The sequence below is a fragment of the Plectropomus leopardus genome, chromosome 12 (genome assembly GCF_026936395.1).
Source record: "Plectropomus leopardus strain MGB_pleo_1.0 chromosome 12, ASM2693639v1, whole genome shotgun sequence".
In the NCBI taxonomy this organism is placed as follows: domain Eukaryota; kingdom Metazoa; phylum Chordata; class Actinopteri; order Perciformes; family Serranidae; genus Plectropomus; species Plectropomus leopardus.
The window spans coordinates 32557393-32584809 of record NC_142187.1 but is presented as its reverse complement, the minus strand read 5'-3'; the positions used below and the strand labels follow the sequence as shown (position 1 = coordinate 32584809).

The 27417-nt window shown below is 41.1% G+C and overlaps 1 protein-coding gene across 1 annotated transcript in view; it reads right to left on the bottom strand.

Moving 5' to 3' along the window:
* Positions 1-27417, bottom strand: part of LOC121951191 (vertebrate ancient opsin-like) — an 80208-nt gene that overhangs the window by 23314 nt on the left and 29477 nt on the right. The window contains exon 3 of the mRNA XM_042497428.2: positions 28-261. Within this exon, the coding sequence (XP_042353362.1) occupies positions 28-261 (234 nt within the window). The remainder of the gene's footprint in view (positions 1-27; positions 262-27417) is intronic.

Below are 27417 nucleotides of genomic sequence, written 5' to 3'. Positions count from 1 at the left end.
CGACCCCAGCTCCCCCTCTGCTCTCACCTGTTTATTCATGAAGACGTAGATGACTGGGTTGATGACCGTGCTCGTCTTGGCCAGTATTGATGGTATGATGCTCGCCACAGGCGTGACCAGGCCCGGCGGCCCGAAGGTGGCGAGCAGGGCCATGATTCCGTACGGCAGCCAGCACAACAGGTAGCAGATCACCATGATCACCACCATGAATAAGACGCGCTGCTCACGTTTCCTGCTCATCGAGGTGTTGATGCCGCTCACCTGCAGACAGAAGAGAAGAGGAGGATGAGAAACAAGACTTCAATGATGTGGAGATGACACACCGTGCTCAGACATGGAGGTTTTTGACTTCTGCTGCCACGAGGCGTCTGAATTTCCCCGCTATAGGAGAGAGGAGTGAGAGGAAGAGGAGGAGGGGAGTCAAGGAAATGAAATGTAGGAGTGACAGAACGGAGAGCAGGTCAGACAGGGTGAAGTGAGGGATTGAGAGGTGAGCAGAGAGGCAAAGAGAGAGCAGGACACAGAAGAGGAGGAAGTCGGGTAATTCATCTCTGCATCTACAGAGAGACTCTAATCAGTGAGGAGACGGAGGGAGAGAGGAAGAGAAAAACAGAGCACTTGGAGATTTCAAGGAAATCCGATGAGCAGGGATAACAAATTTAAACATTAAGTGGTCCAATATATTATACGAACCTATAGTTTTCTGATAAAAACACATGGACACACACACACACACACACACACACAAACACACACACACTGTTGTTCTCAGATATTTTAGGATAATTCCACATTATTACAATTTTATTTTTATTTTTAAAAAAAACCCAAAACACTCATTTGCGTCCTAAGAAAGTTAGATGAGAGGATTTGTACCATAAGTATTAAAGAAGTATTTCATCATTGCTCAAAAGGAAGAAAACCTACAACTACCAGAATGCACTGCACAGCATCAGACCAAAAAACACTCCCACTGGTGGCTAAACTATGGCGGCCGGCCGGATCTAGTATTACAGTTAAACTGGGAGCTTAAACATTGTTTGTGGGACTCATCCACCTCCACACCCTCCCGCCTTATTTTACATTCTCACTGGCAGCGCTATTACTGGACGCCGTTCTTTTGCATTTCGTCCGCACGCAACCGGTTCTGTACAGCTGCGCTCTGAAGTGACGCCGTGTGCATCACATGTGGACGGCCCAGTGACGTTCAGCCATCTGCTGGTGTATAATGACAACTCCACAGGGAGGCAGAAGGTGGCTTTTGGCGTCACGCTTGTATGCTGAAAGCTCTGACACGGCGGCGCTATTTGGCGAGTTTGGAGTGAGAACGGGCTGTTGTGTCTGTGATGGTGGTGTCTGACAGCGGGCAATACAATAATGCAGAAGTACAGCCTGTGATTTAAGCAACAGCCCAAAGAGCCAGTGAAACTATTTTACATCGTGCAGCGGAGTTTTGCTGTGAGCAGAGGTGGGATATCTAGGCACTGGATTAGATTTAGGAAAGTTTACCACCGTTTCGCCGAACCTGTGGGACTGTGGGAGGAAGCCAGGGAACCTGGAGGAGAGCATGTTTGGACAAACTCGAAAACTGCCAAAAAGCTGAGCTCTCCAGAGGGAGAACATGCAGAGTCCACACAGAAGAGCTCTGCACCACCACGCTGCCCTTCACACTAAAATCTCCTTTCAATCTAAGTAGAGTCAGTCACCTTCACGTGGACGAGCTTGCAAACTGACAAGCAACTTGACTCTCCTCAAACTCGAGCTGTCTCCGTGTGCATCTCCGACATGTCGGCGGCTGTCACTCAACTCCATCGCCATGGAGACACATCGACAGGGAGCCGCTTCCAAAAAAAGGCTCCCGCTGTGGCAGGTTTTCTTTGTCTTTTCCATTTTTTATATAGGCGGTGAAGTGAAGCGATGGTATTCTAAGAAAGACATACAGTGTACGCTGTTGCACACATACAAGTGGATTACTCAAGCAGAAAAGCAACATGACTTACAGCGAACAAAAAAAGCCTCCTGCCGGTCCAGTGATCAGTCATCATCACTCCCCTGACAGCTAATCATGAAGAGAAAATCTGTTGCTCTCTCTCTGTTGACCCCTTTATGACACCTCACGGTGTATGCATGTTTATCCGCGCTTTAAGGTTCTGTACAATATGGCATGGTGTTTCTGGCGCTCTCCTCCTTCTTTTTTCCAGGTCACATTATACTGACCATGATGGAAACTCACGCATTCCTATAGACTCCTCCGCTGTCACTCACACCGAGACGTCTGCATGAATATACACATTAATACAGCGCTCAGCTTTCTCCAGACAGCCCGAGTGTTTGCATTACTGCCACAGTATGACACCGGGCAAATAAATGCTTTTTCATTGAGGCTGATCAAGCTGTGCCAGTGACTGACAGACTCTTTACATTTAGCTGATTCATCCCCGGGAGGCTAACACACATCTGAGAATACAAACCATTCAATTCAAACTTTGAAGTGTTTACTCTCTCAGTTTAGTTTCCGTCAGGCTAACTGTCGTGGTTTTTTAGGAGCCATCAGCTAAATGGGTCCTTCATTTCAGACAGTTTGGTAGACAAAAGCAGTCTTCTCATTTCTATCTAAAAATTCAGTTTTGAAGGCTGAAATGAGTCATCTTTATAAGGAAAAATGTAAAATCAGACTGTTATTTTGTGAGAGTTTGGCTACTTAGCTTTCATGGACAATATGGTATTTAAGAGATTTATGCTTTATTATTTGCATTTTGAAAGGCAGAGATGGTGAGTTACTTGCTTTTAACGACAGAAGATGCAATATGACCATAAAGAGTGGGGGCAGTGCAACATACATACTTTATTCAGCCATTATCACTGAGGTGGTTTCCTTCTTTATGTCAAGAGACATAAGGTGAGCTGGTGACACAATAACTTAAGACTGATATGAATGACAGGAGATGTAATCCAGTTTAAAACCTTAACTGAGAAAAGTTTAAATTACACTCAGAAACTGTGCTCCCGTGCAGCTCCCTGCTCAACTACACTGCACATAACGTCAAGATTAAAGGGAGCGTCATATTAAAATTCAACATGCATGCATTTTCATCTTTTTACACTTTAACTATGTTCTGTACAATGTCTAAAAATGATTTTTTAAGATTTATAAATTAACTTGTATTCATACAATATTGTGGTTCTTTCATTGCATTGAAAAAAAATTGCAATTTCATTGCAAAAATATATAATTTATTTTCACAATTATTCACAAATTGAGCACATATATGATGTGAATTGCTGCACAAATTTGTAGCAATATCTTATTATCTTATTCTGCCGGTGTTTGCACTGGTGCAAAATGCAGCTGACTGGCTGGAAAGCAGCATCAGACGGACTGACTTCCAGTCTTGACAACACATCTGGTGCTTGCTCTGCAAGGTTAAGAGCCCCTCTACTGTCGGAGCTTCTCTTACTAGCACACAGAACCAGAGATATCAGTGTTAACATCCATCCTCATCGTGTTCAAACACATAATGGCAACAGTCAAAAGACACGTTTGAGCAAACTTGCTCAAAACACGTGTGCTTCAGTCTTGCCTTTTACTGGCTGATTTTGCAAAACCTTTACTTAAAGTCGCCCACTCAGATAGCGTTTCTCATGCAGCAGGTGCAGAATAGAGGCTGAAGCAGACCTCTCAGTTGTGCTGTGAACGAAACCGTGTGTGCGCTGCTTGACTGCAGCTGTTAGTGGACATTCAGTGTGTAAAGTCTGTCTGATCCTTCAAGCTGTGGTTCAGAGCATGACGCCTGCCACAGTGTTGGGCTGTTGTGGCAGTGATGCACATGTGCTTTAACTACTGTTTGTAAAACAGTGTCAAATTTTATTCTGATTGTTTTTTATAACATTATCATCATTAATTATTACATTATTTAATATTTAAATTCAGTGAATTCTGTGTGTGATTTTGTCTAAGAAAAGTTTCCGTTTTACTTCCCGTTTCGCTCTGTTCTCTCCCCGCGGAGTTTCTCACTTTGTCAGCTCTGGAGAATAGGTGGCTAATAGCTTCAATCTTGGCTTTGATTAAATAAATGAAGTGGCAGAGATCACAGGCAAATTGAGGAAATGGAGAGTAAGTGCTGAATGATTGCAATCAAAGGCTGGGCGGCTGGTGAAAGGAGTTAGTTTACTAATTGACTGCCCTAACAGTGAAAGTGTTTCATATGCTAAACAGCAATCCCCAAAGCTCTGTGATTAATATTTATGTGCCGTGTCCGTGTGACGGCGCAAATCTGTCGCAGCCTTTTGTCAAAACGACGGGACTACAAGCTCGGTAATGAGCATCAAAATAACAGGAGGTTTTAGATGATGGACAACATGATGTTGCACTAAGCAGGCAGCGAATTGAGAACGGCAGCCGCTTTCTCTTCAGCTCTGCGTCATGACGGTCTGAAACAGAGCTGTAGATTGTGGGCAGAAGTCTTACTGCAGCTCTGACGCTCACACAGCGCGGATGAGTGGGAAAGAATTTGTCAAGAACTGTTTAACGGGAAATGTTTGTCATGAGAGAATATCATCGCAACACTTCACTGACTTAATTATATATCCGATGGCTGATTATCGTCAGCGACAGCAGAAGGAGCATTGTCTGCTCCTGAGTCTCTGGCGGGCTGTCAGTTTTTCAGACAGATCATCTGGCCAGTGTGATGCAATGTTAAAATTAGTTTTGAACCAATTTAAAAGAAACGGCCTGGAAGTAGCAAAAAGTTTAGGTTGCTTGAAAGCAAAATAGCTTTGCACTTTCATTGTGTGTGTGAGTGTGTGTGTGTGTGTGTGTGTGTGTTTGCACGCGCTTCTACTCTGTTTGTCTACATTTGCAGTTTGCTTGTGTTGTTTCTGTCATACTGTACGTTTTCAGATTGCAAGGGCTCAAAATACAATGTGCTCGAGCTCTACATGTTATTCATAGCTCCACATGCACCGGTGCACATTGCTTTGTACACAAATATTCTGTCACATGGCTGCCAACTTTCATGCATTGACTGTGACTCACGCAATTAACACTTTTCACACATTCGCAGCAAGTCAATTTTGTCTCATGATGAAAAACAAATTTATAACGTATCAGGTTGTGGCATGAAAGGAGGACACTGACAGTGCATGGACACACAAGACTGAGTAGCACAGGCAGCTGTTTTATAGCTGTATTTTTGTTTTTAAAATTCTGAAAAAATGACATTAAATTAGGAAAAACAAAAAAGAACAAGAAGTAAAAAAACAAAAACAAACAAGAAAATGTCAAAAAAAAAAGCGCCGAAAAGGAACATTACCATACATTTAGTTTTCTGGGCATTGTTCCTTTTTTTTGGAATATTTATCTAATAATCCTCCTGTCTTTTTTAAAACTTATTTTTTAGTCATTTCCTGGTCACATTTTTATGAATTCCTTGCAATTTGTGGGAAGTTTCTTTCAAAGTTAGTAATTGCCCTTTTCCTCCATGTTTTAGAAAGAAATCAAACTAATTTGCTCGGGTTCAAAAAGGGTCAAAAAGCCTGTAAAAAGCGTCTGAACGCTTTAAAAGAAAACTTATGTCAACCCAAGTTTTGAAGGGTTAATAACATTAACAGTGGTAATGGAAGTGTCCCTGCAGTTTCAGGGAACAATCACGGACAACACCAGGACTCTGAAACCAAAGCTGCTAAATGGAACTCAACCATCAATTATTATATTAATCAAACCGATGCTTCCCTACTGTGACGTGTCAAAATGTCCTCGATGTGAGCCAGAGTCATAGGCGCCACATATTAGATACATTTCCAAACATAAAGGCGATTTCTCTCTTATGAAAGCTGCTCATTCAGCGTGTAAAGTTTCCATCAGCTGCTCTTTGTGTTTCCTGTTGGCCGGCGTGATTGACGTGATAATAGCACCTTCTGTTGGACCTAATGGATCAAGTTTTTATGGCTTAATGGCTGGTGATTAAGGGGCTTTTGTGCCTTGCAGCACTTTTAAAGCTCTTTCTCTAAAACTGATGCCCAGTGTGTTTTGTGATCAGCAATTTAAATCTTGGCCACTACACTGAAATCAATTTTATTGTCATGCAGAAGGTGTTTTTGACCAGCCGCGATACATTGAGTATATTCGATTTATTGCTCACCTCTAACTCAGTGCCTTCTGTACTTATTTTCTACCTTTTGAGGAAAAACAAATAACCACATTTCTTTTTCCTCTGTTTTCTCTCATCATATAGCACCATTTTTAAAACTATTTTTTTAAAGGCCATTTTTCCAGCATTGAAATATTCCTTTAAACATCAGATCAGGGGGAAAAAAAACAATATCACCTGCTAGCCCCTGCTATTTGGGTTGTATTGTTGAAGAAAAGAGGTAAAAATACATTTCAACCACCTATTCACGGTCCCGTCTTCTTTTGGTAGTTTACAAGGGTAATTTGTGGTCGCAGTGAAAAAAGCTACATCTCTTCGACATAGCGACTAAAGCTCAAACTCTCTGTAACCTCCAGAATCCACTCGTTGCTCTATCTCGGCATGTTTGGGATCATGCATAAGCAAACGTTAGTCGGTGGCAGACAGGCACTTAGTGCATGATTCATTTGTTACATTGTGATGTCACCAAGTTACAGAAGTAAACATTGAAACTCAAACGGGCTGTTTGAGGCAGTGTAGGAGCAGTGTCTTCTGAGGGACAGAGAGCTTCTTGTGGCTTTGACTTTGGGCTTTATTACTTTTGAGACTTTTTACAAAAATGCAACAAAAAAACTAATAAAGGGAAAAAAACAAAAAGCATAATAGGTCCCATTTAAGCGTACACTGCTGCATTTATTCGGCTGTGTGACTGTCTGCCTGGATACAAAAGATGCTGACGACAGTGACTTTGTGTTTTGCTTCTTTGTGCATGCCTACATGTCTGAACGCTTGCCTGTGTGTGCATTTTCTGCCACACAGACTTTCCGCTCTTCCAGATGACACTGACACTGACATTAAGGACCTGCTTTCAATATGTGTCTGTCATGTTGTCTCTGTGGGAGAAGACAGTCAGTCTGTAGTCTTGTGCTGTCACGCTGACACGTAGCGCAGAAATTTCCTGTCTGTGGGCAAAGCCATCTATTCTAATCGCAGCGTGTCACATGTAAGAGGATGAATAATGGTGTGTGACGCGTCGGAGACGGGTAAACTGCGCTGTGTCACTTGAGACATTTGACACTTTACTGTAGGCATTTAGCTGTTCTTGTCAGCTTGAGAGGAGGATTTTACAATGAATATTTAATAATTTCTCAGCGACTGCCACCACGAGGATGTTATTTTATGTTTTTATTTGGATGTGAATGTCATCAGCTCTACAGTTGTTTTTGGTCATTAAATGTTGACCCGATGATGGCACTAGAGCAGGATGTCCAAAGTTTTTACAGTTCATCTTAACGGGAGCAAACCATTTCAATGCAACCCATCCAAAAATTAATGAGATATTTCCCTAAAGTCCGTAAAGCTGGGCATACAATATATGATTTTACAAATGTTGTTGTTAATTGCAACTCATACAGTAATATTAAATCGTCTGCGATGTAAAGCCAAAGTTTAAGATTAATGTGCTCACGCGGTACAGTCCGATCATCAGCCAGGACCTGAGAGCTCACACTGAACATCTGAAAACGACCCATCGGCCCCTGCAGACCATCCTGGCTATTGACAATTGTCAATAAAGATTAGTTTTAAGGCCCCAAGGCAGGTATTAGCAACAGTGCTAACAAGGCAGAAGTGTGCTGCGTTGATAATCTGTGAAATCCTCTGCCTGGTAGAAATAATACCAGGCAGGTGAAGAACAGCGGCTGTTTCCTGCCAGCGTTTCTCTTGTTTAAAAAGGTCGTGAAAGGAGGAGGATGCACGCTGCTCCCACGGCTCGACCAACGTGGCCTCCATATTTTCCATCCAGCGTCCCACACAGACTGGTACTTTGTTTGCCACTTCGCGCAGATGCAGTGAGGAAAAAAGGCACAGACGCTGGGGAACGACTCGTGGCTCTGCTTCAATTCTGTGAGAGCTCAGGTCGGCTAAACAAATTTATTGACATGTCAGAAAATCACCCGACCATCCGACGGCTGTTTGGGAGCGTAAGATTGGCCCTTGCTCCCTCAGGTGCAATGCACGGTGAACGATGCCAGATGAAGGTGAAATCCGGTCCGACTCTAAAATCAGGTCAAAAAGGTCTAATACCAAATAGTGTATGCTTGGATGAGGATGCATCCTCCAGGGAACATGAACATCAGTACAAGATTTCATGGCAATCCAATTTGCATGAGACATTTTAGTCTGACCGCCCAATATTATAATGATGTTTGAAAGGCAAAATTGCAATCAGTTATTTTATTGAAAAATAAATCCATCGATACAGTGGAGTATTTGCTAGTCGTGTAACAGATGTATCGACCTGAACGCCCATTTTATGTCTTTCTGTTAACGGAACATATTTTCTGATGTTTAATTTTTCAGCTTCGGGATTACATCAAGGAGCTGAGAAGCGCTTCAGCAGCCTGAGGGTTAAATATCTGCAGAGAAACGACAGGATGAGAAACATGAAGCCGTCAGGAAGCAGCTGCAGCAGGTGGAGCTGTACAGAGAGAAGCTGCAGGTGAGTCCAGCTCCTGATCTGAGACGAGGTTTTATGTTCAGCACCTACAGGATGGTCTAAATGTCCTCAGTTTGGTAAAGTTCTGGTTAAAGTGCCACATGTCAGCATTTTAGTATTTTAGATGATACCCCTCTCTCTCTATGTCTCCTGTGTAACAGGCTGCTATTATCCATCTTGTTAAGGCAAAAATGACAAAATGTTGAAGTTAAACACCCGATAACACAGATATGAAGTTAGACATGTGCTGTAAAGGAGAATTTGAAAAGAAGTTATTTTCTTTGCCGAATAGAGACAGAAGGTTGTCCCACCCTGGAGAGGCCGACAGAAGCCAAAAGAAGTGATGGCCAGGTCGTCTCACAGAGGAGAACGCAGCCTTTGGTGGCATAATTGAAAGCAGTTGATGGGCTGCGTGGTTAAGGCCGCAGCTCCATTATTACTCGCCTCGTTCAAGGAGGGAATAGACAAAGGACATGCAAGCATCGCAGGAATGATTGATGAGTTTCAGTTTTGAAAGAATATCTCAGCAGCCTGACTGCAGTTGGTGTTGCAGTGGTCAAAGCAGGGAATGATTAAAGTTTGAGCAGAGTCCTGGGTGAGGAAAGATCAGATTTTATGGATTTTTTGGGGGAGAGCGAGCCCCCATACTTGGGTTGTGGCTGCTTTGTGGTCTTTGTATGACAGTTCTTGTCTAAAAATCAAGCCGGTGCTCCTGCAGGCTTCAGGCAGGAGTCGTTTCAGTCTTGTCAGTGGTGATGGAAAGGTAGAGCAGGGTGGAAAAAGTGCCGGAGAGTCCTAACATCCATCCTATCAAATTTTTAGTGTTGTAAGTTTTCAAGGAGAATAGTTCAAAACCCATAATTGGTGCATTTCATAGCCTATATACATTAACCTTTTGAAATCTGGAATGACATCAGTTTTCTTATGCTGCATTCAGTCACCTTTCACAAAAACTTCAACCTTTGAACCCTTGAAAGCAAATTGGTTTGATTTCTTTCAAAAAATGTGAAAAAAGGCAATAAGCAACTTAATTGAAAAATCATGTAAATCGCAAGAAATTAGTAAATTTCGATTTTTTTTAAAGCTCAGGAAAAAATTCCTGAGAACTATGTTTCTAGTGATCATGATTATTGATTTAAAGCTATGTTACAGAACAACTATAATTTATAATAATACATTGCAAATAATTTCAGTTTTTTCTCCCAAATTCCCCTTTTTCATTAAAAAAACATTCCTGTTTGTTCGTTTTTTGCTTATTGTAGGTCATTTTCTTGTACTTTTTAAAATGTATTTATTATTTTGTATTACAAAAAGTTCTTGCTCATTTCTGTCATTTTATCTTAAGTTGGTCATCACCTCCTTCCCATGTTTTTGAAAGAAATCCTGCTAATTTGTCAAGTGAATATTTATATCAGTTCTAATTTGCAAGACGTGAAATCAGTAACAAAAAAATAGTCAGAGGTAACATGTTGATTGCTCATCTGCTGCTGCCCTTTGATATCGGCCGTAAAACTTTGGTTTATGAGGACTTGACATGAGGACAGGCCAGGTCACAAGGAAAATGTTTTTATTGGAAAAAATAGCCTCCAAAGCCGGCTATTATTGTCCTCTCTAGATATAATCTAGTGAAGACAATATGTAATCTAATAAGAAGTCTGCACAGCTTACTCTCATACACCAGTGACCCTGGAAGGGTTTGCTCTTCAGCCCTTTTAAACTCATTTATACTTTCACCTAAGAACGTCATTCAAGGGCAGTCCCTTTTCACACAGTGTCCCCGGGGTTAACCGAAGCCCGCGGCTGCACCATTCACACTGCGCTCCTGCTAGCCTCGGGCTAAATGTCCACTGGGCCATGCATTGTTTACATTCGAGAGCAGGGGTTTTCAAACTTAATATTCAAAGGTCCAAATCTGATTTTTATTCAAGGCCAAAAGGTCCGAAAGGATTGTTGATAAGGTGATAAGTTTTTGCCCATGGCACCCAGAGAGGCTTCAGTCTCACAAACAACTTGTGTGTTGATTCATTAAAAAACATCCGTGCAGATCAATCACATGGGCGTCGTGCTGGATCGGGGCAAAATTAACACATTTCTCTGTCAACTCGTCTTTGAAAAATCAGTTTTCTTGGTCAACTTCTCTTATATTTGCACTTTTGGATATCGACATCCTCACCGCATTGGCGGCGTGATGTACGCTGAAAGAAGAGGCAGAAGTCTTGCTTTCTTGTGTCCACAGGACAGAACGTAAACACCCATTAGCTGTTAACTCACTAACTTTTAGCTGACCCTTGAAATGTGACACGTGATGACTGAGACGTTATAAGCTCGCCGCCTGTCGATGTTGCCAACAGGGAATCGACTGAGTTTGAAGTTTAATCTCTGGGAAAACAGAGCTTCAGACTTTAACCTAGTCTCCACCAGTGTACATTTCATTTAACCACAAAAGTTTTACAGCTTTCATTTCTTATTTTTTAACGCGTTTGTCTGCTTTTAATGCTTATCCTTCAACTGACACTCAACTGACAAACTGCTTCGAGTCTCTGATTATCACCTTCCAGCAAAAACTTCTGCTCTTTTGAGTCACACCGCATTCACAACTGTTTCCAGCACTCACACTGTTAACATCTTTATTTAAGTTCAAACACTGGAACTGGCATTAATTATTCTCAGGACTTCCACTAACACTTCCAGCTAAATTTATCACCTGGGCTGATGTTTTAACCCTTTCAGTGCCTCCACTTCAGCTCACACTTTCAGTTTATACACTTGGAACTAGCATAAGTTTTTTTTTCATGAATTTCACCTTAACTGACTCTTTCCAGCTCAATTTAAAATTTACACCTCAGCTGGCACAAGAAAGGGACAGTTCACCCCATATTGACCATAAAATGTTATGCCTTCTCTCAAATTTAATGGAACTAGATGGCACTCAGCTTGTGGTGCCAAAATTTTGAAAAAGTCAGCGGCAATGTCCCTTTCAAGAAATCGTGACCCAGTTACTCAAGATGATCTGAAGATTTAGTCATGAGGAAAAAGACCTTTGCTTGCCATTATATGAAAACCATACAACACAATTACAAACTGTCTGTGGTGCACAATAAATAAATAAAATAATAAATGTAATAATAATAATTCAGTTGTCACCAAGACAAAAAAAATCACTATGTAAAAAAGTAGACAATAATAGAGAAAAATCACTAACCCAAAAAAATGGTCATTTAGTCAGAAAATAGTCATGTACTAAAATAAGCTTCAAGTAGGAACAATTTTCTTTCTGCTGAAATACACCAGCGAACTGTATCACTGTGCAGAAGGACGCATGCAAATACCCGGCACCACTGAGCCACGTCACAGCTCAGCCGAGGAGGACGCCATAATGTTTACATTTCTCACTGTCACGAGCATGAGCCTCTCACGCATGAGTAGACGCACTCTTCCTTCTGTGTGGTGATACGCTTTTAACACAGCAAAATGAGAAGAAAATAAAAAAATCCCGGCGAGTTTTCAGATAGATACACTGCCATAGTCTTCCAGTACACCATGATTGATGATTGAGCAGGATTACTTTTGTATGAGTTTTTACATTGTTACTTTCTTTTGGAAGATCCTGTGTAGTATACGTTTAACTCTGAAATACAACACGTCCTCTTTAAACGCCATTTCAGTGTCAAAATACTGTTGGATGCAAAAGTTTTGGAACAAAGTCCAGTGCTACACCAAATTTACTCCCAGGTGTGTTTTTCTGTCACAAAACCATGTCCTGGTTAAAGAATAACATTTTCAGGTTTGAGCAATAGATAATCCTTATTTGGAGGCAGGCGGCGAATGGGAAAACAACAGCGTTTTATTTCAAAGCATGCATGAACAACTCAAATGATGGGCTTGGATGTGAAGAGCAGTGTGGCCCTTCAGCCTCTGTGTGCAGTTGTGTTCGTGCGATGGTCCTCTCTGAAGCTGGATGAGACAGTGGAGGGATCAGCTGCTTTTTATATTAGTGTAATCAAACAGCCTCATCAGCTTAATATTGGTGAGCTGCTTGCAGCTAAATCGACTCTGAACCAGCATTGTTTTCTTCCAGTCGAAAAGATGGATGGCTATTCAGACTGCAGTTGTGTTTTACTGTGCTATTATAATTACCTCATAATAAACTGATGACCTTATCTGATAACCTTGCTTGAGAGGGCATCTTTTCATTTTTCTTAGCTCAAAGCGTTGAGATGGTTTTTGGAGGAGGATCAGGGCAAAGCGTAAATCGTTATTTGATACCTGGCCAGCAGGCATGTGTGAGGTCCCCTGTGTGGAGGATAAGTCACCTCCAGCATGTTCCAAACACATAAAATTGGTCTGCAGGTGGACGGAGCAGACAGACTGACAGCAGAGCTCAGGCAGGGCAGAAATAAATCAACACACAACTCTGACCGGGTTCCCTTTTTAGAAACTGCTCTGACAGGAACTTAAGAGTCACCAAACTTTGTGTTCACACACCCTGCAGTTCTCCGTGTTAGGGATGGGCGACATATACTTGTTATAGGAGGCTTTTTCCACGTGGAGTGTATTAAATGACTACATGGCAAACATTGAGTAAAATTTGCCATTTTTGTAGGCCAGCGGCATGCACACCCATATAAAGAGACACAAAGAGAGACTCACAAACATGATAAGCCATACACACTCCACCGCCCATCCAGACCACGTTCTCCTGAGCAATAATGTGTGAGCAGGCAGGCTGATCTCTTAAACCGCTCGTATGTTTTCCTCAAAAGTAATGCACCCATATTCAAGAAATAGCCGGCAATTCATGCCTAACTCATGCATTATCAAAGGCTGTGACCACAGGATCAGTGTGCTGGTGGCAGTAAACGAGTAAGCGGTCCTTAGTCTCTGTAAGGACGCAGGTTTGGGTGGTGTAGATTAAGATGTAGATTTCTTTACCGCTTACAGTAAATAAATCTCTTTATTAGCCATCTCGCCCAGCAGTACTTGCTTTTCATTTCTGCTTTGTTATCAGCTTTAAACTCTAAGTTTTATTTATCCATGTCCAGATGTTCCTGTAAAAATAGAAACTCTTTTCTGTCTCTTATCAAAAACTTTCTGTCTATTCCCACCTGTTTTTCTTCCTGGTCATTCAGTGAAATGTGTAATTGCTTCATAAAAAAGCAGACTGAAGCAAAAACACTGATAACATTCAACACAAAAGTGCTTCTTAGTCAGTGAGTTACACAGAGAAAAAAGCAAACCTGTTAACAGTGACTGCCAGTGACCCAAAATTACATCACAATCACATCAGACGCCCCAAACTCCTCCGCCCCACTCACACGCGCAACCATATTAGCACACTCTAAGTGTTTTTAATTAATCCACATAATCGGTTAATTCAGAGTCCGCGGGCCGGTTAACTGGATTACACGGATGTAGCGGGGGCGGCTGCCAGACCGGCTGCTGAAGATCACCTCAGCCCTCCGAGGCTGCAGGCAGTCGGTACCTCCTGCGCCTTCCCCAGCTGCCGCCTGCCCTCCTCTCCGCCCGCAGCAGCACCAGACTCCAGCTATTATACTGTGAGATTGGTGGCGGGGATGCAATGTGGCAGTCGGCAGGAGCCAGACATGGGGGTGAGAACAGACAGAGGAGGAGTGGAGAGAGTCAGATATAGCAGAGGGGAGGTTGTTTGAGAGGTAAAAACGTACAGGAGGAAGGTGTGGGATCGTGCAGCAGAGAGAGGAGAGGTGGGAGATTGAAAATACCAAAAGGGGAGAAGTGGAGGCGTATAGGGAAGAGCTGCAAGCAGGTAGTTTTATAACTGATTTCAGTCTTTTTTCTTTCTGCAAAGAGACCAAAGTTCCCCCTCTGCTGCGTTTGTGTTTCATCCTGCTTTTGGCTGGTTGTTGGAGTTTGCTCCACGCTGCAATGAGCAGATGAGGCTTCCAGCTTGGCCACCCTTCACACGGCTGGAGAGAAACATGCGGTGGCTGCAGCCATGTTTGCCTCGCCAGTTTGACAAACATGCACGCACGACCTTAGAAAAGGCTGTCATGTAAGTGCGCTCAGCTAAACAAGACCAAACACATTACGTTTCTGACTGTCTTCTTCTTCTTTAAGAGCACCTACCCTCAGAGATGCTTCAGAAAAACGGAAACCCAAGCCAAATCATTTGAAGCAATTAGTATCTACCGCGCCAGGAGAATTTTTTTGCGAGAATGCACCGTCAACACTCGTGAAACTCCTGGGAGAGTTGAGGCGGAACGGCTTTGCAACATTACACCACCTCAACCAGAGAGGAAAGATTAGAAGCAATTTTCAGAGTGCATTTACTGTAAATTCTGACTCCGCACCCCCTCATATTTTTTACAGAAACATTTTCCCATTTTAAAGTCTGTTAGTCAGCTCAACTGTACCTAACTTTGAAAAAATGAGAGCTATCATATGTTGTGACAGTTGATTATGACCAAAGATGTGCGATTAGAAGACTAGTTCATTAAATGTTGCTACCCTCGCCAGTGAGCACCAGAAATACTCCTCAGTTAGACTTATTATAAAGATAATCTTCTGTCTCTTTTACACACACACACACACACACGCGCGCACAAACACACACATGCACTCTCAGACGCGTGTGCACGTCCACTTGACCCGTACAAGTCTGCCGCTGTCTGTGAGAGAGAATAATGCGTCTGAGTCTTCACACTCTCACGTTGGCTGGTTGTCTTCTTCTAGGCTGAAAAAGAGAGGTGCTTAAACTTTTCATTATTTCTCTGCAGATCCTAAGAAGCCTGAACAAATGCATGCATTTCAGATTTGTTTTCTCACTTTTTCTTCTTACTAGTTGACTAGTTTAAATTTAAACTTCTGTTTAAAAGTTTGGGAAATTAGTCGCTCAGAACATCCCAATTGTGACTCAGTTGTGTGAAGAGGAGCGAAATGGGAGTTATATGATCTGTTGGGGGGGAACTCTTTCATATGGTTCTTTTAATGAAGAGGAAACTTGTCAATTTCTAATGCCACATCTCTTGATTCTGGCAACTCGCCCTCATAAAAACTGTGATTCCTCATAACAGAGTTCCTTTATCTGATCATTTATTAAACATGAGCATGTGTCGCTTTCAAAACACCACCAACTTCTGGCTTCTGACTGAGAGCTGCAGCTTTACAAGACCTACAGTGCAGGGATTGTAAATGTAATAAAAGTGGCTCATTTTGTTTCAGGCGTTGCCTTAATTGCAGAATATTCACAAGTTTAAAAAGTAAAACCTCGTTGGCGTTTCCTTGGAAGATTCCTCTGTAAGATTCCTCTGCCGTTGGCGGGGCTGTGACAGCTGAAACTGCGCCACGATATCAAAGCTAAGTCGAATCCTGGCACCAGAACATGAACGCCTCAGAAAGCTACATCCTCACCAATCTGATCGCACTTTTCACCCTTCCATCATCTTCCCCCCACCGCTCTGCCAGAGGGGGGAAAGTGCAGTCACCGAGACGAGATGTTCAGCTAATGCCGAGAGTCACATTAAAACATGTCAGCGGTTGTACGAGTGACATCTCTCCTCTGAAATTACTTACTTGAAGTGGTGGGGGGTCGGGGGTAGTTTTTGATGCCAATCAGCTGCACACAGTTCCAGTCTTTTGGGGTTTTCACACAGATACACATAATGTACAGAAAAATACTCATATATATATATATATATATATATATATATATATATATATATACATATACATATATATACACACACACACACATATATATATATATATATATATATATATATATATATATACACACACACACACACATATATATATATATATATATATATATATATATATAAAAAAAACACCAATGGCGGGAAACATTCAGTCATTGGGTTGTCTGTCCGTACGCACGTGTGTCTGTTCCATTCGTGTGAACTGGATATCTTAAGAACACCTTAAGAGCATTTCTTTTCAAATTTGGCAAAAACATCCACTTTGACTTAATGATGAACTGATTTAAATTTAGTCGTCAAACTTCACTGTGACCTTACATCTGTCTCAATTTTGTCAACACAATATCTAAAGCATGCTAAGAAATTTCTTCAAATATGGCACAAAGTTTTACTTGGACTAAATGACGAAGTCATAAGGATTTGGTGGTCAAAGGTCAAGGTTATTGTGATTTGTCTGTCTCATTCTTGGTGATCTGATATCTGAAGATCATCTTGAGGGAATTTCTTCAGATTTAGCACAAACGTTCACTTGGACTCAACAATAAAGTGATTAGAATTTGGTGGTCAAAGGTCACTGTGACCATGCATCCTTTCCATTTTTGAGGACACCATATCTGAAGAAGGCCTTGAGGGAGTTTTCTCTTTCTTTTAGTGGTCACAGGTCAGAGTCTTTGTCACCCTGCATCTGTCTCATTCTCGTAAACGGAAGATTTTTAGTGGCCGCAGGTCAAGGTAACCGTGATCTTGTCTGTCTGAGTCTTGTTAATGCAATATCTTAAGAACACCTTGAGGGAATTTCTTAGCATTTGGCACAAACATTGACTTGGACTCGATGTACTGTTTTTGGTGGCCAAAGGTCACGGTGAACTTGTATCCGTCTCATTCTTGTGAACGCCTATTCTCAAAATCACATTGAGGGAATTTTCTTCAAATTTCGCACAAACGCCCAGCTGAATTGGAGAAGGAAGTGATTAGAAATATATGGTCACAGGTCAAGGTCACTGTGACCTCACACAACATGTTTTTTGGCCATAATTCAAAAATGTGTATGCTAATTATGACAAAGTTCCCCACAAATGTCTAAGTGATGATATTATACATCCAAAAAGTGAAAGGTCACCTTCACTATGGTCGTGAACATTTTTCTGACCAGTATTTAACGTCATATCTCAGCAACAGGAGGGGAGATATTTGGTCCACCACTGAATTGGTGACAGTAATCTTGAAACTGTGCTGACTGTACAGATCATCTGTGCTGCAGGAGGGGAAGATGTGCGTGAAGCATCCATGTTTCCACAGACATGGATGAAAACCTTAAGAGAAATTAGACTGGATCACTGAGGCATTCAACTGTGGTGCAGTGAATGTAGTTTATATTAAAATAGACACCTACACACACACATTACAGCAGTCAACTCAAACACATGAGTTTACATTTAGACACACCTAGGCACTTAGATGGTGCACACACACATGCATACGCACACACACACACATATCACCCAGAAGGGAAAAGACACAGGCGCAGCACTTTCGACTGGCTTGTTTTGCCTCAGCATTCCAGCTCATGAGTCGGCCCTCAGGTTCTGCCAGCGCAGTTGTTGGCCGCTAAACATGATTGATCACAGGATTTCTGTCTGCCGCATTAGTCCTGTACAGCACCAGCCTCCTGTGGCCTGCCAAACACTACGCCTGCCTGTCGCCCATCAAAGGGCCTCTCTCAGCAAGAATCCTCAACGCTCCGCTGAGTCGCTTTACAAACACTCACCGTCCCCCTCCTCCTCCTCTTCCCAACCTTTCCATATCCCTGTGCTCCTTCCCTCCACCTGCCCCCCCGCCAACCGCCACATTGAGGTGTCTACAAGGTCGCGCAGAAAAGGAGCACGATTGTAACTTTTATTGAATGTGTGAGAGTCAAGTAAATCTGTGGAGCGCTCGGGGAATAAGCATCACCAGCTGCTTTCTACAGACAAACAACTTGTAAGGGAGGGAATCAGGAATCAAATTGAGGGTGAGGCTCTGCCGGGCTGCCGGGGGAATTCAGGAGCGGATGTAGTGAATGCGAGGTTGGTGTGTTTAGGTACAACAAGATGGAGTGCTGGGACATTCATTTTCATTTGGAATAACAACACTCGGAGGACCTCAGGGAGAGGGGAGCGCCGGAGATGCAACGTGGAATTGACTTGTTGAACTGTAGACCTAAAGAGTTTTTTTTCTCCGTTAGATTGCCTTCGGTAACGTCTGAAGATCCTGCCTCTTGTCCTGCCTCCTGGTGCTCTTAAGGGACTCGAGACAGGGGGAGGGAGGGGGGATCAAGAGACCAATGTTCTCATCCAACGTCAGAAGTCTTTATAGAGTTCATCAGATACAGATACCGGCTGTGAGCAAGGTGTCCAAAGAGGAGTTTATTGCAGCCCTTACACATGCGCGCTCTCGGCAAACACAAGTGACATATTTGACGTCAAGAATGTCACATCCCAATTCTGAAATACTCGGCGTGAATCTCTAAATCGAAGAGAATAACCTCGCTAAAATGTAAATTTTCCCTGCAGATGAAAATCTGCAGGGAAAATTGCACAAATCGCAATGTCACTTCAGTGAACTAAATTGAGTCCTCAAAAAGGCTTTTATTTGTACGACAGGCTTTGTTGAAAAAGTGAGTGTTTTATTTCCAATTTCATTCCTCATTTAATGGGTTTGAGTTTAATTTGATAGCTGGCTGGCTCAGTCAAACTCTCCAACAAAAGCAGACTGACACACATATATGAACTTGCACAAAAGATTTAAAGATATGCAATGAACACTCAGTCACTGAGAACTCCACCTGTTCATCAAATACAATGGAGAAATTGTTCAACAACCAGTGCCTTAAAGAATGTTTTTCTATGCAGCAGAAAGACACAGATACTTTTTAAATCGGTTCTACATGACAAGAGAAAATAAAGAAAAAGGGCTGTGGCATTCACTTTGACTCAAGAGGTAGAAAACCTACAACTACCACAATGCACTGTGTTGCACCAGACCAATAAAAACTCCCGCTGCTGGGTGATGTAATGTGAGTTCATCCTTTTTACACAGATAACAATATGGTATCCAGGTGGTTTTAAATTATTTTGTATTATTGTATAAAAAGAGACCTCCTGCAGATGGCTGCAGGAGGTTGTTGTTTGCAGGGTAAGGGTCAGGGTTAGTGTTAATGTCATTACGGTACCTCACCTTACGTGTGGAGCAGCAAAAGTATGCACAGTGATACCAGTATATCCTTAGAATGACAGCAGCAGATTTTTGTTTGCATAATCCCGTATATAGTAGCTAGAAAATCCATTTTTTTTCCAGCAGACAGCGAGGCCTCTGTCCTCCGTCTCATCAAGTTGTGCACTTGTGATGATGTCATTATTTTAAGTGTGGGGCAAAACTATGAAATAATGCAACGTGGTGCCAGAGAAATATTTGCACTCTGCTCATAAAAATGAGCATAACTCATAATCTAAATATGTACTTGATTAAGATAACTTATGGAGTCTTTGTAAATATATTATTTATGTTTCTACATTTAGAAATCTGTTGGATCGATATGTTTTGTGTGGATATTTTGTAAAATTTGATAATTTTGTTGTTTTTTGTTGACATATTTTAATGTATGTAATGTATTTACAGTTTTCAGCCTCCGTTTTTACAAAACAGCAGTTTGGGGCTCACTTTACAAACTAGCCTATTACATCCAAACAGTGCAGTAAAATGCAGAAGAAATGCAGAAGTACAATCTGTAGTTCAAGCAACAGCCCCAGAGCCAATGAAAATCCCAGATCAAATCCCTCGCATGACCGGAGACAAGCAGGGATGTTTAACACAGCTCATTTACTCATGCTACCAACACAATTATGATACAAAGCTGGTTAAAAATCGGCAAAGTATTCCTTCAAATATCACTGAGCCTCTATTTATGCAACTTGAATGTTGGCATCTGCGATACAACAGCGGTGTGAAATGTGTAAATGAGAAAACTGGCATCCGGGAGGAATAAATGAGGTAGGCTGTCTGTAAAGTTCAAGCTTTTTCTGACACTGCAGAGGCGTCCCTTGATAATTTGTTCCATCTATATTATTCACACACAAACTGCCAAAGACTCACAATACAGAGAAGTTTGGTAGCACCTTGCAAACGGAGGAGGCTTAATGACCTCAGTGAGTGTCAGTGAGCTTTCATGGAGTCCAGTTCAATGGTCCCGCCCTTCAGCACCCAATTAACACAGTGTTTCCAGTGTAATGACAGCAAGCCCACCATAGCAGAAGGGCACTCAGACGATCAGGATATTACTAGAATATGAAAAACATAATCTTTAAGTGTGCTTTTAAAACACAGCAGCATATTAAAGTAGGGCTGAGCGATGTGGAAAAAGCCGGACATGTCCGCGCTGAAGCTGTCGGACATGTTGGACAGCAGGCTGTCAGATATGTCCACGCTGGAGCGAGCTGTTGGACGGTGGACGCGCTGGAGTGGGTTGTTCTAAACAAATTGTTCTAAACAAATTGTAAAACTAAGTAGTGTTGATGAAAAATAAATTAAGATTCTGTTACTTTATTGCCTTTTTCACAAAAAATGTCTTCAGAAACATATTTTACTGCACTGTTTAGATGTAATGGGAGAGTTTGGACTGCGCGCTGGAGCGGGTTGTTGGACTGTCGGGGTCAAAGGGTTGAAGACAGTAAGTTGGCTTTTTTAACTTTTGCAAAACAGTTTGCCTTGGAATGTTTTTTGGGTTTTGACTGTAGCCTCTCCTCATTTTTGTCATTTTTGTCCTTGAATCCAAAGAACACCTGTTTTTGAAAGCTACATGTGAAGCAGCACTACTCAGCCAAACTTTTTTTACCAACACGCATTCTGTTTCTAATGTTTGAGCCCGACCCGAGCCCACCGCAGGCGATGTAACGTTACTGAAGCACTGAGTTTGTCCCCGTCACACGATTGTTGTAACTGTGGCTACAGCTCATCGAGATACTGTGGTTACACATGTGCGATCGTGTAAATGATCATTGAAAATCACACGTTATGCTCACACACATTACGCAGTGTCATTAGGAGTTACAAATAAGGAAATCTGTGTATTTTCAGATTAGTTTTCATCTTTTTGAGCTCTTCTTAAACAGTAACTGCTGTTAGGTGAATATTACGACCATCTTGGTTTATCTGAGTTATGGTGGCGTTAGAGGAGAGCTTCCACAGTGGATGGCTTCAGATCTGTCCTCCTGTGTTTCATGGTTTTTTAGTGACGTTAAAGTTATTTTCACTGCTGCTGCTAGCTGTAAAGGCCAGAAGGCCAACAGTAAGTACATCGAGATTCGGACAACCTTTGGTGATGACTATGGGATGGGTATCGTTGATCTTACTGATATTGGTACCGTTATCGAGACTCCCTAACGATCTGAGTCTTTAGAGCTCGTGACAGGATGTTAAGCTGGTTGTAATTTCATCTCTTCTCCCATTTTATATTGCTTGGAAAACAAATTATCACCCAAACAACTGTATTATTCAAATTTCTCACCAAAACCTAAATTTTCTATTTCTTGATGTTACAGTAGAACACATCATGATGATGTTTGTTTACCTTTGTCTTATAGTCATTTTACTGAGCCGGCCTTGAACACTTCACAATGAAACCTTATGCAGCCTCGTGTATTTAGCTACCGAGCTCTCATCCTGCCGATTTCAACTTTGGATTACTATTTTCAGCTGACGAGACTTGCTCCAAAGTTTGGGTGTGCTTACCACTGCCAGCTGTAACAGTCAAACTTTAATGAGTGGTGGTGCTGGTAGTGTGAGTAGGTGAGGTGTGTGTTTGTATCTGCAGACCTCTGATGGAAACTATTTAGTCACATTTTGCAACCAAAGAGCACCAGTACGACTTGCGAATATTGGCAGTGTATGAACTGGAGAGCTGTTTGTTTGAGCCTGCTCACAGAGAATGAATCCTCGCAGTTAAAGGTGCCACCGTGTCTGTTTAACTGTCTGCTAACGCTAACATACAACTGTTGCCCGGACGCTTCAAGCCTACAACAAAAGCATCAACACTTCCAGCCTGAGACGAGCCAGGTCCTTCAGAATAAGAGCATCATGGGTTCCGCTTTGATTTATTTAGTTATAACAATACTTTTTTTAAAAAATTCACTATAAGGTACTTAAGTTAACTTCCCTTTAACTGTATTTTATTAAATGTTCTAACAGTTGTGAATTCAACTTTATTATATAACAGTAGCTACATAGTATAACTTCACTGTAACCTCAGTTCATTCAATAATTTTGTTATTTAGTTGTTAACGTTAGTTTAGAGGACATTTAAAAATATCAATATTGTGTATTGCAAAATAGCCTTAAAATATTGCAGTATTATTTTAAAGCCATATCTCTCAGCCCTAGACTAAAGGCCGTGAGCAAGGCGAGTATCAGCCAGCATAATCAGGTGATGAATTGGTTCATCCCAACAGTGACACTCTTACAGACTTCCATCTATTATATGCTGTAAAATGATACTCCCTCAGCCATGCGTCTTCAAGCACTAACACACATCGATGCAGAGTTGGACTGTTTGTTATGTGTTTGTGTTTCATCAGTTAGCAGCAGGGGGCAAAATGCTCATCACTCAGTGTGTCCTGGAACTGCCTAAAACACCAGAACGCACACACACATACACACACACACACACACACACACACACCTTACCATGAGGATTCCCCTCCATGTGGTTTTAAACACATTCAGTAGGAATATTATTGATTGTCCCAGTATGGCTCCAGTTTAATGCATTAGGGGGACATTAAATTCCAGCAGCAAATTCATTATCCACATGAATATTTAATCTGATATAGTGAGAGAAGAAGCAATTAGCCAAGGTGCATTCCTATGGATGTGACGATATACATTTCCTCCAGCGTCAAGGATACAAAACACTTTGAATGTTAGTTTCCAGTGGTGTTTTTTAATTTGATGCCCTCTTTAATGCAAACACGACCCTGTGTGTGCAATTATTGTATTATGTCAACAACTCCTGCTCCTGTACCACTACGATTATTTAAAGTTGAATCGTTTATTTCTGTGCTGTTCAGTGAACGCTCACATCAAAATAAAGTAACTTATCTTGCACGAGGAGTCCTCGGTGGTGCTAAAAGACATATTGATTAAACTCAAGTGCAATTTTCACTACTTGAACTAAAATCCAAAGCTAAGAGACGGGGCCGGGTATACTGTGCTGATATGGATGACTACGTTTTTTGAATAAATAAAGTCAAAGTAATTGGTGGAAAGGTGACCTGTATGTGTCTTTGAATGTGAAATTATATTTTCACACTGGAGAACTTTATCTTTGCATTTTTCCAAAATGCTGATCCAAAGCATGTGCTATGCACCAACATCTTCGAGTCCTCCAAACACCCTTTAACCCTTTGAAACCTGGATCAACTTTACTTTTCTGTTGCTGCGTCAGAGACCTTTCATAAGTTTCTAACTCTTTGAAACCTGATTTTTTTTTCCAAAAACATGGGGAAAAGGCATTGAGCAGTTTGGCAAGAAATTATCAGATTTTGAGAATTACATTTGAAAAGCTGTGAAAAAATGTCAGCAAGAAATCACTGCTTTTAAGCAGTGATTGTGCCACAAAAGCCAGTTTTGTCAGTGAGAAATCACTGCTTTTCCATCAGTGATTGTGCCGAAAAGGCAATGTTTTTCAGACATCACTGCTTCTCACGTGGTGATTTTGCCTGTGAAACCCAGTTATGTCAGCGAGACATCACTGCTTTTCTGTTGACAACTGTGTCACAAAAGGTAGTGCTTTTTAGCAAGAAATCATTGTTTTTCCAGCAGGGATTGTGCTACCAAAAGCAAGTGGTTTTTTTGTTGCAAGAAATCAGTGCTTTTGCAGTGCTGATTGTGCCACCAAAAGCCAATTTTGTCAGCAGTGATTGTGCCATGAAAGGTGGTGTTTTTCAGCGACACACCACTGCATTTTCAGGAAACATCATTGCGTTTCCAGCAGTGATTATGGCAGCAAAAGCAGGTTTTGTCAAGCAAGACATTGCTGCATTTCCAGCAGTGATTGTGCCACATTGTGCCAAAAGCTGTATTTTAGAAATTCATTTCCTCAGTGTAATCAAATGGTTTTTGTGCCTAAACCTAACTGCACATTTACCACAGCATTCAACATATTTGCTACATAATAACGCACAAATGTTACATATCCATGGCTGGTGGAGGCGTATAGTGCCAACATTTATTCTGGTGATTGGGTTGATTAGGGAGGGCTGGGGAACAAGTGAACACATAAAAATAGGTCAGGAGGAACCCACTCAAAGTGATAATATATCTGTGGCTGCTGCCCCATTTCCAATACAGAATCCTCAAGAGGTGTGTTAGATTTATATCCTGAGGAGAAACACAGACGGGGCAGAGCCGGGGCGAGCACACACTGGCATAAGCAGCCATCCACAATAAACCTTTGTCCCGTAATATATGACAAGGAATGAATGCTATAATTTCAAGGAACGCATCGCTGTTCATCACTGCTTTGCTGGATGAATCAGTGTGACTGTATGTGTCTCGGCCAACACTGAAATGCTGCTACATCCTACAGACAGATGGCTGCAGAGGCTAGCAGTGCCAGATGAGAGGCTGTCTCACATTCAAATACCCCAATTAGGCCACTGCTTACTGGGTCAGGACAGGCGGAGCGCCCAGGATGTGAGCAAAGACAGAAACAATGGCGACCATACATACAGAGCAGTTCACAAACACATTCTTCACATTTTCAGCCAGCTATTGGCAGCTATTAGTTTTGTCAGATGATAACCATCGGCTGAGGGTTTTATCATCTATTTTGAATTAATTTTTGAGTGGGCCAAATTAAATTTTTGGTAGTTGTCCGTAAACATGCTCTGCATGTTAGATGCTTTCTTAAGAAGAGTTGACTGTGTGTTTTTAGAAAGACTAACAGCGTGGTGCGCCCTTTGCCTGGCTCAGAAACTGCACAGAAAAATGAGAAATCATATTTTCATCTAATTAGATCACAGCACTTCATTTTATTATCATAGCTTTAACCCTTTGAAACCTTAGCAAGGTGGCTTGATTTCTTTCAAAAATGGGAAGAAGGCTATGAGCAACCAAAGAAATTACCCCCAAATTAGCAAGAAATAAGTCAAAAGTAAGAGAATTACCTAAAAATTAGCAAAATAAAGGAAAGTAAACAAAGAAATAAGAAAATTACCTGAAATAATAACAATAATTCTATAATGTCATTTTCACTGTATAATTATGATTAATATAAATATAGTTTTCTTAACATTTCATTAAAAAAAAAAAAATTAAATTAACTAATGTCTTGGAATTTGTTTGGCGATTCTTGCCAAATTTGTCATTGCTTTTTTACCTCTTTTTTCTTATTTTTTTTAAAATCACATGAATTGACTAAGCACTCAAAATACTAAAACGTCTTCATGCAGCACAAGAAAATTAATGCAGATCCAGGGACTCAACATGCTGATACACAGGCGAAGACATCAGCGCTAAGCTGAGGCAAACAGTCTGTTCCTTTGCAAATCTTTTTGTCTGAATTTGGCTTAAAATCTCTCCGAGCGCTATCTAGACGTATGATCCATCCGTCCACACTTCGCATTGATTCTGTGACAGCCAGCCATGTTGCCAGTATCTTTATCCTGCAGTTTACAGTTTGTCAGTAACTTTGATGCCTGCACTTTGATTTCCTCTTGGATGCGGACATGAAAGCTCATAAGTGAAAAACTGGGGTTGATATTTTCAGATCTTTCTGTCCCAGTTTGCTCTGGAAAGTATGCAGTGGGATTTGGGAGATGCACATTTACTGTACAGTATTTGACATTTTGATGACAGCCATCAAAACTCCTAACAGAGGGCCATGGCTCAAACATCAATAATTAACAGGGTGATAATGAATAATTTAATAATTTTTGCCCATGTGGTAGAAGTGGTTTGAGCTTCTAGGTCAACAATACACACAGGGAAGCCTTTGTTTCGGTTAGAGCAATATGGATATTTGAAATGAGTGTTAATTAATTAATTAAGTTACTCTTTTTCTCTCTGTCAACTTTCACCATGTGGACAAGTTATAAATCGAGCTTCTGTGAGTAAACGTTAACAAAACTAAAACTATGCCTTATGCTTGTCTTGTACAGTCCTTATTAAACACAACTAAAAACCCTGTTGAATTACACATAAAATAATAATAATACTCTGCAATAACATTTCTATTGCAAGATCTAGAGAGGTGCAGAAATGAGTCCTAAAACTCGGAAATTAGATCGCTTTTTAACACTAGCTGAGTTTTTGGTTACAAAATAATATAATATAGGCATACATGAAGGAGGGGACTGAGGCTGAAATACAGAAACCTTGAAATAATTGTTCTCAGTAACCGAGAAGTTTTGAATGAATTTTAGATTTTGCTGGTTATGTAATTTGTTTTTAACTCAAGTGTTGTACTATGTGTGGCAGATGTTTTGTTTTTGTTTGTCTGTAATTCCAAATAAAAGTGGAAAATAGTTAAATTAGATTAAGTATTGTTATTTTAAACTAGGGCTGGGTGATATGATTTTAAAAAATAATTGCGATATTTGAAGGCTATGTCGTGATACATGATATATATCTTGATATTTTTAAATGTCATTTGAATTAATGTTAACTTCTAAAATTAAAAATCACTGAATGAACTGCAGTTACATAAAGTTAGCTACTGTCAAATAATAAAGTTGAATACACTACTGTATTTAAACAGGGTTTAAAAGAAGTTAAAATACTTTTAGAATAAAATTTTATATTATTTTTTCAATCAACTCACCCTTCAACTCCAAAGATGTACAAATGTATGATCAAGGACAAAATGTAATTTGATATTTCTATTATTCTTCTATTCTTTCTATTCTTCTTCTTCTACCTTCTTTAAAATTTTGCTCTTATTTTGAAGAACCTGGCTTGTCTCAGGCCAGAAGTGTCGATGTTTTTGCTGCTGTGGTTGTTAGCATTAGCAGACAGTTAAACAGATACCACGGCAGCTTTAACTGTGAGGATTCATTCACTG